Source organism: Pelobates fuscus, chromosome 2, assembly GCF_036172605.1.
Source record: "Pelobates fuscus isolate aPelFus1 chromosome 2, aPelFus1.pri, whole genome shotgun sequence".
Classification (NCBI taxonomy): domain Eukaryota; kingdom Metazoa; phylum Chordata; class Amphibia; order Anura; family Pelobatidae; genus Pelobates; species Pelobates fuscus.
The window spans coordinates 218,146,302-218,165,898 of NC_086318.1; the positions used below are offsets into that span (position 1 = coordinate 218,146,302).

A 19,597-nucleotide genomic window follows, 5' to 3' on the forward strand; every position below is an offset into this window, starting at 1 on the left:
CGCCCTAGTCAAAATAAAAATATGTCCCCCTCATGTGACATCACAATGCCCCACCCATATGATCTGTGCTGCACACATTGTGTGGTTACGTTGCAGAGACAGGCTATAGACACCGGAACCACTACATTAAACTGCAGTGGTTCTGGAGACTATAGTGTCCCTTTAATGTGAGGTAAATTAGAGATTAGTGCCACAAATAATATACTAGATTGCCTATTTACAACCAGATGAGGATGATTATGGACTCTGGTGGCGGTTTGACTCCACTGGTCTGGTGTAGAACAGGCTCTATCTGCAGGCTGTGTGTAACTATGGTCACAAAAATCAATGTTCTGGGGGAACATGAAGCTGCTTAATTTTTTTAGGCCCCTAGCTGTCAGGGTACCTGTAGTCTCTGCCTCAGAGGAGGTGAGAGACTTGGACGTTTATCCTTCCAGAGGGGTTGTTTCTTCCGTTCCTCGCGGTCCTCTCGGCCATTTACAAGCCGACCGCGAGGGATCCACTTCCTTATATGACGCGACGCCCAGTAGTCGACGTCATGACGCCAACCCGGGTCGACCTGTCAGTCAAGTCCCGAGCACTAATCAGGACTCGTCGGGGGCGTGATTACCCTTTAGAATCAAGGTATAAAGTAAGGCTTTCGGCATCTGCTCATTGCCCTGTCGTGGTTCTAGCCTGTCTAGTCACTCAGTGCTCTTGTATTCTAGTTGTCTCTTTGGTTCTGACCCGGCTTGTTTGTACTACCCTGCTTACCTCTGTTACCCTTTGACTCGGCTTGTCTCTCGCTTACCTGTCCTCTCGTTCCCTCGACCTCGGCTTGTTCTTAGACCATTCTCTACTTACTCCTTACGTTAAGTCTGGCCATTCTAAGGTCCGGTATACGTACCTACCACCTGTTTGTACTCTGCATGTTGGATCCCTGTCCCGATCCTGACATTACGACAGGGCCAATGGATCCTGCAGGTACAAACACTCAGGTTGGTCCTTCTGACTCTAGGTTCGACGCCATGGATCACAGAATGGACCAGATGGCTCTAGCACTACAGGCGTTACTATCTCGTTCTAGTAATCAACCAGAGGAGATGCGTAATACTTCTATCTCTCCTGTGAGTTCAGGTCTAGAGGTAGCCACTGTAGGTGCTTCTGCCCGTATCACTCCACCTGTACGTTATGGTGGTTCTCCAGAGAAGTGTCGTGGTTTCTTAAACCAAATAGGTATCCATTTCGAATTACAACCCCGCTCCTATCCTACAGATAGGGCGAAGGTTGGATTTATTATCACATTACTTGTTGAGAAAGCTTTGAGATGGGCCAATCCATTGTGGGAAAATGATAATCCGTTAGTATATAATTATAATGCCTTTGTAGCTGCTTTCAGAAGAACTTTTGACCCTCCAGGTAGAAAGGTCAATGCAGCTAGATTACTGTTGCGCCTTAGACAAGATAACCGAACACTTGTGGATTATGCACTAGAGTTCAGGTCCTTGTCGGCAGAGGTTAAGTGGAATGAACAGGCTTATATAGATGTATTTTTAAACGGGCTATCAGACTTAATCCTTGACGAGGTTGCTACTAGAGAGCTTCCTGAAAATTTGGAGGATTTAATTTCTTTTATTTCTCGCATTGACGAACGTTTAAGAGAGAGGCAGAACACTCGAGAGAGAAACCGTAGACCTTCCCTTAACCCCTTAAGGACCAAACTTCTGGAATAAAAGGGAATTATGACATGCCACACATGTCATGTGTCCTTAAGGGGTTAAACTAGCTCCTTCATTTCAAAGTTCTGAATCCACAACCTCACTTTTTCCAGAACCTATGCAGATAGGCAATACTCGCCTCTCAGAAGAGGAGAGACAGTATAGGAGAAGGGAGGGGTTGTGTATGTACTGTGGAGTCAGAGGTCATTTACGCCTAAATTGTCCTAATCGCTCGGGAAACGCTCGCACCTAAGTTTCTCTAGAGGACAGGCCTTGGGTGTTTCTATTTTGTCCTCTAATCTTAATTATAAAGATCACAGGCTTCTGCTACCCATTTCTTTAACTTGGGAGAAGGGAGTACTAGAAACTATGGCATTGATTGATTCCGGAGCTGCTGAGAGCTTTATCGACCAAGTTTTTGTTACCAAACACGCTATCCCATCCCAGTTAAGGGAGACACCCTTGGCCGTTGAGGCCATAGATGGTAGACCTTTAGTTGAGCCTGTTATTTTCCGTGAAACCATACCCGTTAAATTAACTGTTGGTATCTTACACGAGGAAGACATATCTTTATTGCTTATTTCTTCTCCTTCTGTTCCCATAGTCCTGGGGTATCCTTGGTTAAAAAAACATAACCCTATTATTGATTGGGAATTAGGGGAGATAATCTCATGGGGTCAGGGTTGTCAGGACAGGTGCTTACGGACAGTGTCACCGCTTTGCGCAGTTAACACACCGATTAATTCTACCTACTCTACAGAGGCACAAATACCGACCCTGTACCTGGATTTAAAGGCAGTATTTGACAAAAAGAATGCTGATACTTTACCTCCACACAGGTCTTTTGATTGTAAGATTAATCTACTACCTGGTACTATGCCCCCCAGGGGTAATGTATATCCTTTGTCCACTAAAGAGAACTTAGTCTTAGAGGAGTATATTCGTGAGAACCTTGAAAAAGGATTCATTAGGAGATCCTCCTCTCCTGCCGGGGCTGGGTTTTTTTTTGTTAAAAAGAAGGATGGTACATTAAGACCTTGCATTGATTATCGAGGTTTGAACAAAATAACCATTAGAAATGCCTACCCAATTCCTTTGATTACCGAGCTCTTTGATCGTCTAAAAGGCTCCAAGATTTTCACCAAGTTAGATCTCAGAGGGGCGTATAACTTGGTGAGAATTCAGCAGGGACACGAGTGGATGACGGCGTTCAATACCCGTTATGGGCACTATGAATACACAGTAATGCCTTTTGGTCTCTGTAATGCACCGGCAGTATTTCAGGACCTGATCAATGAAGTTCTTAGGGAATTTCAACATGACTGCGTTATTGTATATCTGGATGATATACTTATACACTCTAGAGAGATTGAGACTCACCACAGACAAGTCAGAAGGGTATTGCGCAAGCTTCTTCAACATGGCTTGTACTGCAAATTGGAGAAATGCAGCTTTGATCAATCCCAGATAAACTTTCTTGGTTATGTGATTTCTGGGGAAGGGTTTAAGATGGACCCGGATAAGCTCCAGTCCATTTTGGATTGGCCTTTACCCAGGGGTCTCAAGGCCATTCAGAGGTTTATTGGATTCTCCAACTATTATAGGCGCTTCATTAAGGGTTACTCTTCAATTATAGCTCCTATTACCAATATGACCAGACAGGGGGCTGACACTAAGAACTGGTCTACTGAAGCCCTTCTTGCCTTCAAAACACTCAAGGAACTGTTTGCTTCTGCACCAATTTTAGTTCACCCTGATACGACTCTGCCTTTCCTACTCGAGGTAGACGCCTCAGAGACAGGTATAGGTGCTATCCTGTCCCAAAGGTTAGGTGTGGATAAGCCCTTACATCCATGTGGTTTTTTTTCCAAGAAACTATCAGGCCCTGAGAGCAGATATGACATTGGTGACAGGGAACTACTAGCAGTTATCATGGCTTTAAAGGAGTGGAGACATTTATTGGAGGGCACCTTACATCCTGTTACTATTTTGACAGACCACAAGAACCTGTCCTATACCTGACCACAAGAACCTGTCCTACAACTAGAGAGAGGAAAATGACAAGAAAATTAAACTGGGCAGGCTGATACAATGCCCATAGCAAGGACAGGCAACCTTTGGCACTCCCAGATGTTTTGGACTACAAGCGCTTGTCCTCCAGGCAAGCTCGTTGGTCTTTATTCCTCACGCATTTCAATTACGTGCTCACTTATAGACCTGGTTCTAAGAATTCTAAAGCCGATGCTTTGTCTCGACAATATGAACCTTCTGCGATATCGGAGCCGGTTTTGTCTTCTATAGTACCCAGGTGCAATATTATCGCCAACACGAGTCTTAAGATTCACTCTCCGTTGCTTGGTCAGATCATGAAGTTGCAGCATCTGGCGCCTAGACAGACTCCTGGGGCAAGGCATTTCGTTCCTCCTGAACTCCAACTGGAACTCTTACAGTGTTTTCACAACAGTAAGGCGGCTGGGCATCCGGGTATTCGCAAGACATGTTCCTTGATCTCTAAAGATTTCTGGTGGCCTTCTTTACGGAAGGATATTAGGGATTTCATCGGAGCATGTGAGGTCTGTATGAAGACTAAGCAACCTCATACGCTTCCATGTGGTTTGTTACAGCCCCTGAACATTCCAGAGAGACCATGGTCCTGTTTGGCTGTGGACTTCATTGTAGATTTGCCAGTTTCTAAAAAGCAGACTGTGATCCTCACGGTGGTTGATAGGTTTACCAAGATGGCTCATTTCGTGCCCTTAACTAAACTCCCGACTTCTCCTGAATTGGCGGAGATATTCGCGAGAGACATTTTTCGCTTACATGGGATACCTTCCGAAATTGTTTCCGATAGAGGTTCCCAATTTGTTTCACGTTTTTGGAGATCCTTCTGTTCTCAACTAGGCATCAAATTGAATTTTTCTTCTGCCTATCACCCTCAGTCTAACGGAGCTGCTGAACGTACTAATCAAAAGATTGAACAATATTTGCGTTGTTTTGTTTCTGAACACCAGGACGATTGGGTCGGTTTGATTCCTTGGGCGGAGTTTGCACACAATAATCTCGTTTGTGATTCTACTCGTTCCAGCCCCTTCTTCATGAATTATGGCTTTCATCCTTCCATTCTTCCCTCGGTTTCTCCTTCCCAAGGGGTACCGTCGGTTGATGTTCATGTTGCCAATTTGAGGAAGTTGTGGGATCAGACTCGACAAATTCTCCTACATAATTCCATGTTGTTCAAGAAACACGCTGATAAGCACAGAAGGGCGGCTCCGGTTTTTGTTCCAGGTGATAGGGTATGGTTGAGTACAAGAAACATTCGTTTAAAGGTTCCTTCTATGAAATTCGCTCCTCGTTACATTGGCCCTTACAGGGTTCTAACTCGAATTAACCCAGTTGCGTATCGCCTAGCTCTTCCAGCTGCCTTACGCATTCCTAACTCCTTTCATGTTTCCTTACTGAAACCGTTAGTCTGTAACAGATTTTCCTCCACTATATCCTCTCCTCGCTCTGTTCAGGTTGAGGGTCAGGAGGAGTATGAAATCAACTCCATCATCGATTCTCGAATCTCCCGGGGGAAGTTACAATATCTTATTGACTGGAAGGGATATGGTCCTGAGGAGAGGACTTGGGTACCTCAGGAGGATGTACATGCTCCCCGCCTCCGCAGGGCTTTTCACTCCCGTTTTCCATCTCGTCCCGGTTCCTTCCGCCCGGTGGGCGTTTCTGAGAGGGGGGGTACTGTCAGGGTACCTGTAGTCTCTGCCTCAGAGGAGGTGAGAGACTTGGACGTTTATCCTTCCAGAGGGGTTGTTTCTTCCGTTCCTCGCGGTCCTCTCGGCCATTTACAAGCCGACCGCGAGGGATCCACTTCCTTATATGACGCGACGCCCAGTAGTCGACGTCATGACGCCAACCCGGGTCGACCTGTCAGTCAAGTCCCGAGCACTAATCAGGACTCGTCGGGGGCGTGATTACCCTTTAGAATCAAGGTATAAAGTAAGGCTTTCGGCATCTGCTCATTGCCCTGTCGTGGTTCTAGCCTGTCTAGTCACTCAGTGCTCTTGTATTCTAGTTGTCTCTTTGGTTCTGACCCGGCTTGTTTGTACTACCCTGCTTACCTCTGTTACCCTTTGACTCGGCTTGTCTCTCGCTTACCTGTCCTCTCGTTCCCTCGACCTCGGCTTGTTCTTAGACCATTCTCTACTTACTCCTTACGTTAAGTCCGGCCATTCTAAGGTCCGGTATACGTACCTACCACCTGTTTGTACTCTGCGTGTTGGATCCCTGTCCCGATCCTGACACTAGCACAGCTTAAAGGGACACTCTAGGCACCCAGACCACTTCTGCCTATTGGAGTGATCTGGGTGCCAACTCCCACTACCCTTAACCCTGCAAGTGTAATTATTGCAGTTTTTATAAACTGCAATATTTACCTTGCAGGGTTAAGTCCTCATTTAGTGGCTGTCTACACGCTATGTGAAGACCTCCAGCGTTGCCGAAATCCCCATAGGAAAGCATTGAAAGCATTATTCAGTGCTTTCCTATGGGGAGGTTTAAGGCGCGTGCGCGGCATTGCCACGCGTGCGCATTAGGTCTCCCCCGCTGCCGGCCGTGCATGCGCAATAGGTCTCCCACGCCAGCTGACGGTGGGGGGAGGAGCGTAGGCGGAGCCTGACCCAGCGCCGAGGGACATCGACGCTGGACACAGGTAAGTCACTGAAGGAGTTTTAAGTGTGAGGGAGAGGGGACCTGCAGTGCCAGGAAAACAGTTTGTTTTTCTGGCACTGGAGAGTCCATTTAAGGTCTGGGCCCCCAGGGCCTGATGGTGAGTATGCCCATAAGTCCACCTACATGTTCCACATGGAGTGTGTAGGGGATGTGTTAGTGTAGAGGATCCAAAGTGTGTGCTTATGGAATGTAGTGTGTAGGGATACCAGTTTGTGTAGGTGATGCAGTGTGTGTTTGTGTGTAAGGGATGTTTCTGTGTGCAGTGAGATGCAGTGTGTGTGTCTGTAAGGGGTGCATTGAGTGTGTGTGTAAGAGATGCATTGGGTTTCTGTGTGTGTGTAAGAGAAGCAGTGTGTGTTCGTGTGTTTAAGGGATGCATTGTGTGTTTCTGTGTATGTGTGCAAGGGATGCATTGCCTTTGTGTGTAATGGATGCATTGTATGTTTCTCTGTGTGTAAGGGAAGCATGGTGTGTTTCTGTGTGTGTAGGGATGCATTGTGTGTTTCTGTGTATGTATAGGGAAGCATTGTGTGTGTAGTGTGAAAGAGAGAGTCTGTGGGGTAGGATAGGAGCAGAGTCCTACTAGCCCCTTTGTGCTTCTCCCCCCCCCTTCCTCAGCCTGTCTTCCTTTACTGCTCTCGCCTCCTGTCCCTTAGAGCACTCCCCTGCCCCACTGTCCCTTAGTGATCTCCCCTGTCCCTTAGTGATCTTCCTCCCCCTTTCCCTTAGCTCTCCCCCCTCCTGTCTCCTAGTGCTCTCTCCTACCCCCCCCCCATCCCTTGGTGCTCCTTCCATCCCTTAGTGCTCTCTCCTTTCCCCGCTCCCCCCATAGAGCTCTCCCCTGTCCCTTAGTGGTCTTTCCTCTCCTGCCCTGTCCCTTAGTGGTCTCTCCTCTCCCCTCTCCTCCCCTCCCCTTAGTGGTCTCTCCTCTCCCCTCACCCTTAGTGGTCTCTCCTCAAACCCCCCCCCACCCTTCCCTAGTGGTCTCTCCTCCACCCCCCTCCCTCCCTTAGTGGTCTCTCCTCACCCCCCCATAGTGGTCTCTCCTCACCCCCCTCCCTCTCATAGTGGTCTCTCCTTACCCCCTCCCCCCTCATAGCGGTCCCCCCATTCTCCTACCCTGTGTAGCGTGTCCGAGCTCCAGTCCGGTCCGCAGTACAGAAGTTTGTTTCCTGTACACAGCCGGACTGACCGGAAGTGCTCATTCAGTGAGCACTTCCTGTCAGTCCGGCTGGGTACAGGAAACAGATGCTCCTGTACCGCGGACCAGACCGGAGCTCGGCCACGCTACACTGAGGGACTGGCATGAGGGAGCACTGTCCGGTGCACCCTCATGAACGTGCCGTCCCAGGCATTGCTGCAGCTGCATGAGGCTCTCTATTGAGAGCTCAGGCGACTGCAGCATGAGGGGGCCCACGCCCCTTCCTAAGGGGCGCCCTAGGCGACTGCCTAAGTCGCCTATAGGAAGCGCCGGCACGGTTTGTAAATTAGTCACCTCTCTATCTATCCAAATACCTGATAAACTCCCAGTTTTGGGTTTTTTTTGGATTTCGAGATCATACTATACAACCTTCATCATTTAGTTCAAATACTTGCAACTCAAGGATTCAACCCAGGTTTCCTATTTTTTTATTACAATCTTTACAGAAAATCAATACTGAGAATATCAATGAGAAATAAGAAATGTGTAAATATTGTAGGAGAGTATCTGGAAAGTTCTAGCCAATTGATAAATGTATTACTCTCCATCCAACTAAGCCAGTTTCTATATCTTTTTGTCTTTCTCTAAGTTCATGAATCTATACAGGCAGGAATGTATCAAATAAAATGTTCACCTCCTTGAGATCCATAATGGCATGCTATAACTTTTTTTCCCCCCATAGAACTATTAGCCATAAGTGAGGAGTGTGAAAATACACTTCTTGAATACAACACACAAAATGTAAAGGGACAGTCTGGTAGATTACAGTCAATCTGGCAACTAAATTAATTAAATTAAATACAACATGCAGTCCAATCCTCACATGCAATACATAATTATTACCTGCCAACATTTCAAATATCAAACAGGGACACTTTCATTTTAGGGGATTTAGTTGTGGTCTGGCCAGGGGCAGGGCTGGTCTAATAAATTTTAGGTGACTTACTAATAACAATTTATGCAGCAAAAATGCAATATAGAACAAGAGTGATGTATCTTATCTACACAGACTGATTTCTAAACACAATTATAGTTTGAAGACACATTATTGTGATTATTATTACTATGGAACTCAGGCACAACAACAATACTGAGCTGAAAAGAGGGATATTGGGGGGGGGGGGGGGGAGAGTGATTTGGACTCAAAATAGGCGCTGTCCCTCCTAAATAGGGACACTTGGGAGGTATGATATGTGCAAATGTCTGATTTCACATGTACTCTCTGTGACAAATGCTCCTTACTCTGGATGTTTGCCACAAACACCTGGAGGAGTGTAGAAGCTGGCCTCCTGCCCTCTGACTATGGGCCATATACATTATTCCAAACTCACTATTCTCCCTGTGTTTAAGACATTTCCCTGCTAAGTTTTCGTATATTATGTTCCCTGAAACCCCATTTACGTTTTTGCCCGTTCGGGACACCCCCTGGCTCATTAAACATCAAATATGTTGAATATGTTCTTATAACCGAACAACACGTGCGCTGGAAAACAGCAGCCATCTTGTTGCGTGTCTGGAACCATAAGTTGGACACTCGACCTCGCAAACACCAGTAAAATCACACGAAAGCCTGCTTCTTTCCACGACAAGCCAGGAGAGCACTGTTTGGTAGGATTGTTTGCGCGAACAATCACTACCTATGAACCAGGGGAACCGTTCCATAGTTTGTTCGTATGGAACTCCCGAAAGTGACCGACCGAAACTACTATTTCTCTGGAACTAATTTGGGCAGATGCCACATGTGCGGTCGGTCAAATCTTTACCCCGGAGGCGATTCGGCTGTGTTTGTGGGATCTGAGCGCTATTTGGACAACTTGGTCGCTCAGATCCAGGCTATCCGGGGATATAATATTTGTGGGCGTTCCTATATGTGTTGTATGTATTTTTAATATTTTATGTTATATATTTTGTAACTCTAGTGCCTGGGAGATAATTAGTTTAAGCAAAGTACACTAAATTATCCCCCAGACACAGAGACTCCTGGGTGTGTTGTGGGAGTGTCCTGGGCATGTTGTTGTAATGGTTTCCTATATTACTGCTGGAGACCCGCTGCTGAGGGGTCTGTGTATTAAAGCTGGCCACTGAGCCATAATAAACCAGTCTTCTTGTACCCGTCATCAAGCGTTGGCTGATGTTTGGGTAGCTCTGAGTTATAATCACTGCTTCACTTGGGATTTGGGAGAACTACAGCAGATATAATCAGTTGGAGTATAGGGGATCCGTTACACTCTCCACTAGTCTGAGGACAAATAAAGGTATATGTAAAAAATAGTAAGATCATTGTATCAGGGTGTCTAACCGGGCATTACCCATGATATTTAGCTTGTGTATGTGAGATAACAAATTGCCATCATATATCGAATATCACTAGGGGATGGTTAACGATTGTACATTATTTGTTGTTTTCTGTAAAAATTCTATAGTGAAATTCTGAAATGTAATTCCCTTCCTTTATTTGTTTCAATGCACGATGTTGCATTCTTTTTATATGAAAATTGTGCACAGCATTCATGCAAAGACATTAATGAGAACACTGAAACCTAATTTGCTGTTTGCAAAGGTTCAAGAGTAGGTGTAATATGTATAGTAAATCACCACTTAGTAACCTCGAGCACCATGTATATATTGCTCTACTGAATGACACCTACTGTGCGGTACTGGAAAAATTATCAAAATTTCAGAAAAACAACATACAATAATAATAAAAACATGCTACAATACAATAAGAATGACTTAATCACGTCTTCTATAAAGGGGCAATTTTGTTTTGGCACATCACTTACATTTCATTTGGGGAAAAAAAAACTTTCATACACATGTTTTTTTAACAAGATTTATTTACTTCTACCATGCTATGAATCATTATAAAAACCCCTTTACATTTTCATCATTAAAGATTACAACAGGGCTATATTAAAGGAAGATTTTCAAGCACCAAAATCACTACATAGAAACTTAGAACATGACGGCAGATAAGAACCGTTTGGCCCATCTAGTGTGCCCAATTTCTAAATACATTCATTAGTCCCTGGCCTTATCTTATAGTTAGGATAGCCTTATGCCTATCCCACGCATGCGTAAACTCCCTCATTGTGTTGACCTCTACCACTTCAGCTGGAAGGCTATTCCATGCATCCACTACCCTCTCAGTAAAGTAATACTTCCTGAAATGATTTTTAAGCCTTTGCCCCTCTAATTTAAGACTATGTCCTCTTGTTGTGGTAGCTTTTCTTCTTTTAAATATAGTCTCCTCCTTTACTGTGTTGATTCCCTTTATGTATTTAAATGTTTCTATCATATCCCCCGTCTCGTCTTTCCTCCAAGCTATACATGTTAAGATCATTTAACCTTTCCTTGTAAGTTCTATCCTGTAATCCACGAACCAGTTTAGTCACCCTTCTCTGAACTCTCTCTAAGGCAGTGATGGCGAACCTATGGCACGCGTGCCACAGGTGGCACGCCGGGCCCTCTCTGTGGGCACGCGGCCACAGGTTCGCCATCAATGCAGAGTAGGCACCTGCCTGCCCGAAACGGCAGGCACCTACTCTGCTTCCGGGTCGAGAGGCAGGGGGAGGGATCTGTGATGCAGCTCCCCTGTCCTCCCGCGCGATGCTGTGTGGAGCGTTGCCGAGCGTTACACAGCCTCGCGTGGGACGACAGGGGAGCTGATTCACAGATCCCTCCCCCTGCGGTGCTTACCACCACCGGACCACCAGGGATGGCTGTGCCGCCTTCCCCCCTCCCCACTTCATTAAAGGTAAGGGGGGGGGGGATACTGACACACATCACCCCTACCCCCCCAAGCACCTCTATCCCCCCAGCAGTACCCCTACCCCCCAGCAGTACCCCTGCCCCCCCCAGAAGTACCCCTATCCCCCCCAGCAGTACCCCTACCCCCCCAGCAGTACCCCTTCCCCCACAGCAGTACCCCTACTCCCCCACAGCAGTACCCCTATCCCCCCAGCAGTACCCCTATGCCCCCAGCAGTACCCCATCCCCCCAGCAGTACCCCTATCCCCCCAGCAGTACCCCTATCCCCCAGCAGTACCCCTACCACCCCAAGCAGTACCCCTACCCCCCCACACACAGTACCCCTACCCCCCACACACAGTACCCCTACCCCCACACACACAGTACCCCTACCCCCACAGTACCCCTACCTCCCACACACAGTACACCTACCCCCACAGCAGTACCCCTACCCCCCACAGCAGTACCCCTACCCCTACCCCCAGTAGTACCCCTACCCCCCACACACAGTACCCCTACCCCCCACAGCAGTACCCCTACCCCCCACACAGTACCCCTACCCCCCCACACAGTACCCCTCCCCCCCAGCAGTACCCCTACCCCCCCACAACAGTACCCCTACCCCCCCAGCAGTACCCCTACGCCCGCCCAGCACCCTTACCCCCGCCCAGCACCCCTCTCACACACACATTACCCCTCATACACACACACACACACACACACACCCACCCCACACACTTACACAGCACCCCCCCACACACTTACACAGCACCCTTCATACACCCCCCCACACACACGCAATTACCGTGTTGGCACTTTAAGGAAAAAAAGTTGGCATGTATTGCGGTTTGGGCACTCGGGCTCAAAAAGGTTCGCCATCACTGCTCTAAGGTATCAATATCCTTTTGAAGATACGGTCTCCAGTACTGCGTACAATATTCCAACTGAGGTCTCACCAGTGTTCTGTACAAAGGCATGAGCACTTCCCTTGTTCTACTGCTAATAACTCTCCCTATACAACTAAGCATTCTGCTAGCATTTCCTGCTGCTATATTGCATTGTCTGCCTACCTTTAAGTCATCTGAAATAATTACTCCTAAATTCCTTTCCTCAGATGTTGAGGTTAGTAGTGTATCAAAGAGAGGTATCTCTTGACAAAGGCATACTTAAACGCCAAAACGCGCGTCAAGCTAATATTAGCCGATGCTATTACTCTGAATTGAGTTTCCACTTTTTCTTTTTTAATTTTACCTGGGCTCCCACAGCATTTGTTATGCGCTGAAGTACTTTTTATAGCTTTCTAGGGATTCCGTTAGGCTGCCATGAAGCAGCAGTGAGTTTTGCCGTTCGTTTTGGGCTTAGTGGTGTACTAGCAAAACCATTAACAGATTTATTTAACCAATCATTGATAACAGGAGTAGTCCCAGAAGATTGGAAGTTAGCAAATGTTGTGCCCATTCACAAGAAAGGTAATAGGGAGGAGTCGGGCAACTATAGGCCAGTAAGCCTAACTTCAGTAGTGGGGAAAGTGATGGAAACCATGTTAAAGGATAGGATTGTTGAACATCTAAAAACACATGGATTTCAAGATCAGAGACAACATGGGTTTACTTCAGGGAGATCATGCCAAACTAATCTTATTGATTTTTTTGATTGGGTAACTAAAATTATAGATCAGGGTGGTGCAGTAGACATTGCTTACCTCGATTTCAGTAAGGCTTTTGACACTGTTGCACATAGAAGGCTTATCAACAAACTACAATCTTTGAGTTTGGATTCCAATATTGTTGAATGGGTAAGGCAGTGGCTGAGTGACAGGCAACAGAGGGTTGTAGTCAATGGAGTATATTCGAAGCTTGGGCTTGTCACCAGTGGGGTACCTCAGGGATCTGTACTTGGACCCATTCTCTTTAATATTTTTATTAGTGATATTGCAGAAGGTCTTGATGGTAAGGTGTGTCTTTTTGCGGACGATACTAAGATATGTAACAGGGTTGATGTTCCAGGAGGGATAAGCCAAATGGAAAATGATTTAGGTAAACTAGAAAAATGGTCAGAGTTGTGGCAACTGACATTTAATGTGGATAAGTGCAAGATAATGCATCTTGGACGTAAAAACCCAAGGGCAGAGTACAGAATATTTGATAGAGTCCTAACCTCAACATCTGAGGAAAGGGATTTAGGGGTGATTATTTCTGAGGACTTAAAGGTAGGCAGACAATGTAATAGAGCAGCAGGAAATGCTAGCAGAATGCTTGGTTGTATAGGGAGAGGTATTAGCAGTAGAAAGAGGGAAGTGCTCATGCCATTGTACAGAACACTGGTGAGACCTCACTTGGAGTACTGTACACAGTACTGGAGACCCTATCTTCAGAAGGATATTGATACCTTAGAGAGAGTTCAAAGAAGGGCTACTAAACTGGTTCATGGATTGCAGGATAAAACTTACCAGGAAAGGTTAAAGGATCTTAACATGTATAGCATGGAGGAAAGACGAGACAGGGGGGATATGATAGAAACATTTAAATACATAAAGGGAATCAACACAGTAAAGGAGGAGACTATATTTAAAAGAAGAAAAACTACCACAACAAGAGGACATAGTCTTAAATTAGAGGGACAAAGGTTTAAAAATAATATCAGGAAGTATTACTTTACTGAGAGGGTAGTGGATGCATGGAATAGCCTTCCAGCTGAAGTGGTAGAGGTTAACACAGTAAAGGAGTTTAAGCATGCGTGGGATAGGCATAAGGCTATCCTAACTATAAGATAAGGCCAGGGACTAATGAAAGTATTTCGAAAACTGGGCAGACTAGATGGGCCGAATGGTTCTTATCTGCCGTCACATTCTATGTTTCTATGTTTCTATGTTTCTATGTTTCTAGACAGTTAGTTTAGGGCGTCCTAGGGTGTCTCTTTTTTCCTTTATACTGGGAGGTTTGTTTTTCCTTTATAGGGAGGTACTGATAATACTCAGACACCTCAGGACTCAGTCCGGGCGCCTATACCGGTGACTACAGCTCTGCCTTTATTTACTTTGATTGTTGTCGACACCATAACCACTACTTGACACCTACTATCCCATTAGTGCTATTTTTTCCACAGTGGGACTACACTAGACCGTGTTGTCACACATATACTAAGGTATTTAGGTGATTTTATTCTGATCTTTTAGAGGCTTATATTCTACTCACCTGAACTTTACATTCAGTAATGTGACTTTTTAGGACTAGCCTGACCAGGTTTTTATAGGTGTTGGTGTTCACTCTACCACTGTTTATACACATTTTTGGGTGTGTATAGTACAATTAGTATTACTATTTTTTTTAGCATTTTTCTAATAAAGGTTGTTTACCCTATTTATGTGTCTCTTTATGTTAGGAGGTATTACTGAATGGGTTGGATGTTCCACCTACTTTTTGTGAGTGGATTCTCTACCCCATTTTTTCTGTTCTTATTATTGTAATTTCTGGGATTAAGCCCCTTATACCTCCTGTAACCTTCTTTGGGGTAGTGGTGGTGGTTTATTCCACTCCATAATCCCTTCTCTCTTTTTTCATGCATCTAACACATAGTGGACAAATATACTGAGGGTGTGTCTTCACATAAACAGGTTTTTTTTGGACTTACATGCTTATACAGATAAGCAAAAAGATCCAAAACAATATATTCCATTCCAATCTCTGAAAGAGGCCTACACAATGTCACATGCCTTGATAAGAACAAGATTCTGAATCAGAAATTTAACCATTTAAATTTAAGTCATTTAAATTTTCTCAGAACAGCACTGATTCTGGCCACACCCACACTCACATCCCTAAAAAACCAATGCCTTGACAGCTGGGGCTCTACCATTTTCCCACTCTTGCATGGAGGTCTGTAATTTTGTGTAGATGTGTGTTTTTGTATATGATTGTTTTTGTATAGGACATGTGTGTGTGTGAATGCAGGAGTGTATTTCTAAGTAGTGTTGGAATGTAAATGCAGGTATGTATCTACATATGAACATACCACACACAGATACATTTAAAGAGATACACACAAAATGATGCACAACACACCACAGAAACACACATACACAATTTTTCCAAATGTTTTGGGTGCAGCAGAGTGGCTTTCCTGGTGTCCAGTGGGGGCAGGTGACAATATATTGGGGGCTTACTACAGCTGGTGGGAGTGGGATGCAGTTGGTCCAGGCCCTGTCTGCCCTCCTGCTCTCTGTTTCTCTAAATCCCTGGCAGAGGTCCTGTAGGACATGTCCTGACCTGCTTTTGTCAGAACAGAAGCCCAAAGCATGGGACTGTCCAGTCATAAATGGGACTATTGCCAACTATGGTATAAGACTTCTTAATTCATCTTTAATATGCAATCACACTTCACAAAATGAGGCTGGTTGTTTTCTGCCTGTACAGAACACTTCAGAAGCACCCTGTTCATCATTGGCAGCTGATCAACATGGTTGCAGATGAACCTGGCAGGCATGAGATAGTCTACCGCTCTACCTCCTGTGCCATGTTCAAGCCTTCTATTTACCTGCCCAATCCCTTTCTCAAAGCATACCTCCCAATATTGGGAGATATGCTTCTACTAAACAATGAGGGGGAGAAGCAGAAACCGATACTACTAATAACAACTTACCGTATATACTCGTGTATAAGTCGATCTCATGTATAAGTCGAGTGCAGTTTTGTGACCAACAATTGTGAAATATGCTATGCCTCGTGGATAAGTCGAGGGTAAAACTTGGGGCTATGAAATTCTGTGATTTTTATAATTATATACACACACACTCTGCATTATATACACACACAAACACACACACGCATTATATAAATACTCTGTGTGTTTGTATGAGTGTGTGTGTGTGTATATAATGCAGAGTGTGTGGGGAGGGCATTTTTATTATTTTTAATTTTTTTTATTTAAATATTCTAATTTTTTATTTTAATATTCTAATTATTTTTAATTGTAATATTTTTTTATTACATTTTTTTTTTTTTATTATTCACATTTTTTTTTGTCCCTGGTTGTCCAGTGGTGTGTACTGTGCAGGAGGGGGGCTGGCAGGAAGCGTTTACTTATCTTTCCTGCAGCTCCTGTCAGCTCCCTTCTCCTGCGTTCTGGTCAGCTCCCCTGTAAGTCTCGCGGTCTGCGTGCCGCGTTGCCACGGTAACCCGTGGCAACGCTCTGACGCCGCGGCTCTTGCGAGATTTACAAGGGAGCTGACCAGAACGCAGGAGAAGGGAGCTGCAAGAAAGGTAAGTAAACGCTTCCTGCCAGCCCCCAACAGGACCGCCGGGCTTGTAATGAGCCCGGCGGTCCTGGTCTGTATTATGGCAATGTAAGTTGCCATAATACAGACATTGACTCAAGTATAAGTCGAGTGGGGTTTTTTCAGCACAAAAAATGTGCGGAAAAACTAGACTTATACTCGAGTATATATGGTAAGAAGAGCAAAAAACAAGGAGCAAAAGAATACTGAGAACAGACAACAGCTCAAATGACCAAATGGGCCTAAAGCTTTCCACTAGATTTCCCTATTTTACTCTTCTATTGCCCTATTTATAACCATGCCAAAATTGGTTATCAATCTCAGTTAACACTACACACCCAGTGGTACTCACGTTATATTACTTACCGGGTCAAGGCACCATTTGACTCAGTCTAGCTGCTTTACCATTGTTTATTATCTAGACAAGCATGCATAACATGTTACGTTATTGCTATCTACACGTCTGGAAATATTCTTCATTTGCAAGTCACTACTTTGCTTAAGATCTAGACATGCCTACGTAGCCTGTTAATTTCTTCTCTTTATGTTACATTATGTTTTAAAGGGGAAAAAAGGGTCTGTTTAACCAGGAGCTTGTACCAAATGTATATAAGACAATGTCTATTTGTGATCATCTGCATAACTCCAATACCTTTACTATGTTATGTTTTCCTCACATGCTTCAATAAAAGAAAGATTTTTAAAAATTTATAAAAAATTATATATATACATATATTATGTATTCCAGCTAAACCAGATCAAACTAAATATTGCTAGTCACTTATCAAAAAGCAAAACACAACTCACTAGGTCCAGGGGAATTACACTTAATGCTTTTACAAAGACAGTGACATTTATTCACTAACCAATTAATTGAAAACTGCGTTGCAACATGTAGCCCAGAATAGTCAAGTCGCAAAAAAAAAATAATAATAATAATTTCAGCTCATGTTCTTATGGCTATATAATCCTACATTTTGTAAATTGTATATTCAGTTTACTAAAATTCACTGTTTAGTAAATAAATCCTAATATGATTCATCACTAAAGGACAGTGCGAATCATTGCTTTCGTGTTACACATGTCACTAAAAAGAAAAACGGTGTAAGTATCACTTTAATTTCTGAAGAGCAGAATGAAAATTCAATTCTACACATGAACTAGAAATGATCTAAAAGCATGGAATGGATAGCTTCCCATGTATTCATCACAGGTGTTTGACAGTCTGAATGACATTTGTTGCAGCTGGGAGACTAGGATAATGATGACTTAATCCAAATGTGCCAAGCATGGAATCACTAGGTAAAATACATTTTTTACACACATGTAAGTATATATTTGACTTGTTCCAATCAGTAGCATGCTGAGAGTCTATTTATTTTACATATGTATGCAGCAGCAATACAGTGACCTAATAAACAAGCAGTAGTTATATGCAGGAGAAACAATTAAAATGTAGCACTCACACTACTAACAATGTTTATGAATGATGGTGAAGGCTGAAGTTAACTCATTCACCCCCTCTCTCTTCCTCCAAACTATTTATAGCCAATAAATTAGATTGCAATTACTGCTTATGCTCATTAAAAAATATTAAAAAGCACAAGATATATATATATCATATCAGCTAGAAAATAGGTCACTTATGTTTTTGAATTTGAAATATTTCTCCCTCAAAACATTTAGCTGTGGCAGCTTGAATCATTCAGCCATGAAAATCCTTATCGTGCTATGACATAAATATTCATAAATCTCATTCAAAGTATGTATGAACCAGCAGACCCTTCATCAGTGATGGCTACCCTGTACACCCCAAATGTGTCAGAACCATATGCTTGGTGCTCAAGACAATGTAGAATAGATGTTCTGGGATGTTGAGGGTAGCCTAGCCACCACTTGTCTCCAGCAAATCTTCCAGGGGGTAAATCATGTAAAAAGACTGTGTATTGTATTACTGTCCTAGTTACGTTATTCTAGTTTTTCCAGTGCAGTGCAAACATGACCCTGGAGCACACTTTGGAAGCAATGTAGCAATTTGTGCAAAAAATATATTTAACCCCTTAAGGACCAAACTTCTGGAATAAAAGGGAATCATGACATGTCACACATGTCATGTGTCCTTAAGGGGTTAAGGGGTTTTAAAAGGGGTGTTAAAAGATCACACAAGTTATTTCCTGACTCGTGGTGTTAATGATGTGTACCTATTTAACTCACACATGCAAACCTAAAACCTAGAATATATAGTAACAGTAGATACAGATTATTTCACAAGTACTACTTCCAGTGACAAATGGCACACCGTGTGAATGTGACACATGTACTGTGTGGCAAAGATTTCACATACACACATACACTGACCTGGCTGTTCCTTGTTTTCCATGCTGTGTATATGTGTGTGTCTCAGGCTGTAGCAGTGCTATCAGAGTCTGTCACTTGTTACAGTATCACAGTGCTCAATTCTAATCTGTGGATCTGAGTACTGAAACCTCCTACTCCTGTGCGTGCACACTCCACCTCTCTGCCCTGACATCATTTGCACACTCCTCCTGCATGATAGTGTTACTGACTGTGCTAACACTCCTGGAACATTATTTCATAGAAATCTAGAAGGCTTATGGTTATGTTTTAATCCTCTAGCCATAAAGATTAATGAAACAGGGTTGTGTTTTAATAAGAGGAGGGGGGGGGGGGGGGGGGGGCAAAGGCATTAACCTATACTACATGCCAACTGAACAGAATGTGTAGGACAGTTGCTAGTCACCACACCTGATGGAATTCTGTATGTGTCATGTAAAAAAAAGTGTTAAATAGAAAATAGATGTACAAAAAATATTGGCGCGAGGATGTGATCTTTAAAAATAGACTTATTGCATATTTTATGTTTCTAATTTCCTCTGTTTTTAAAAATATAATAACTGTAAAAATCAATCTCTTTCTCTCTGCCCCTCC

The 19,597-nt window shown here is 44.0% G+C and overlaps 1 protein-coding gene across 5 annotated transcripts in view; it reads right to left on the reverse strand.

Moving 5' to 3' along the window:
• The window catches only part of TPD52L1 (TPD52 like 1), a 204,598-nt gene extending 185,472 nt beyond the window's left edge, over positions 1–19,126 (reverse strand). For 2 of the 5 annotated variants that reach the window (XM_063443182.1, XM_063443181.1), the window contains exon 1: positions 19,007–19,125. In XM_063443182.1, coding sequence (XP_063299252.1) covers positions 19,007–19,028 — 22 coding nt within the window. In that variant the 5' untranslated portion in view covers positions 19,029–19,125. Of the gene's footprint in view, positions 1–19,006 lie in introns of all 5 variants that reach the window. The other 3 variants (XM_063443185.1, XM_063443184.1, XM_063443183.1) reach the window with 2 other exon arrangements.
• Between the last annotated feature and the right edge of the window lie 471 nt (positions 19,127–19,597).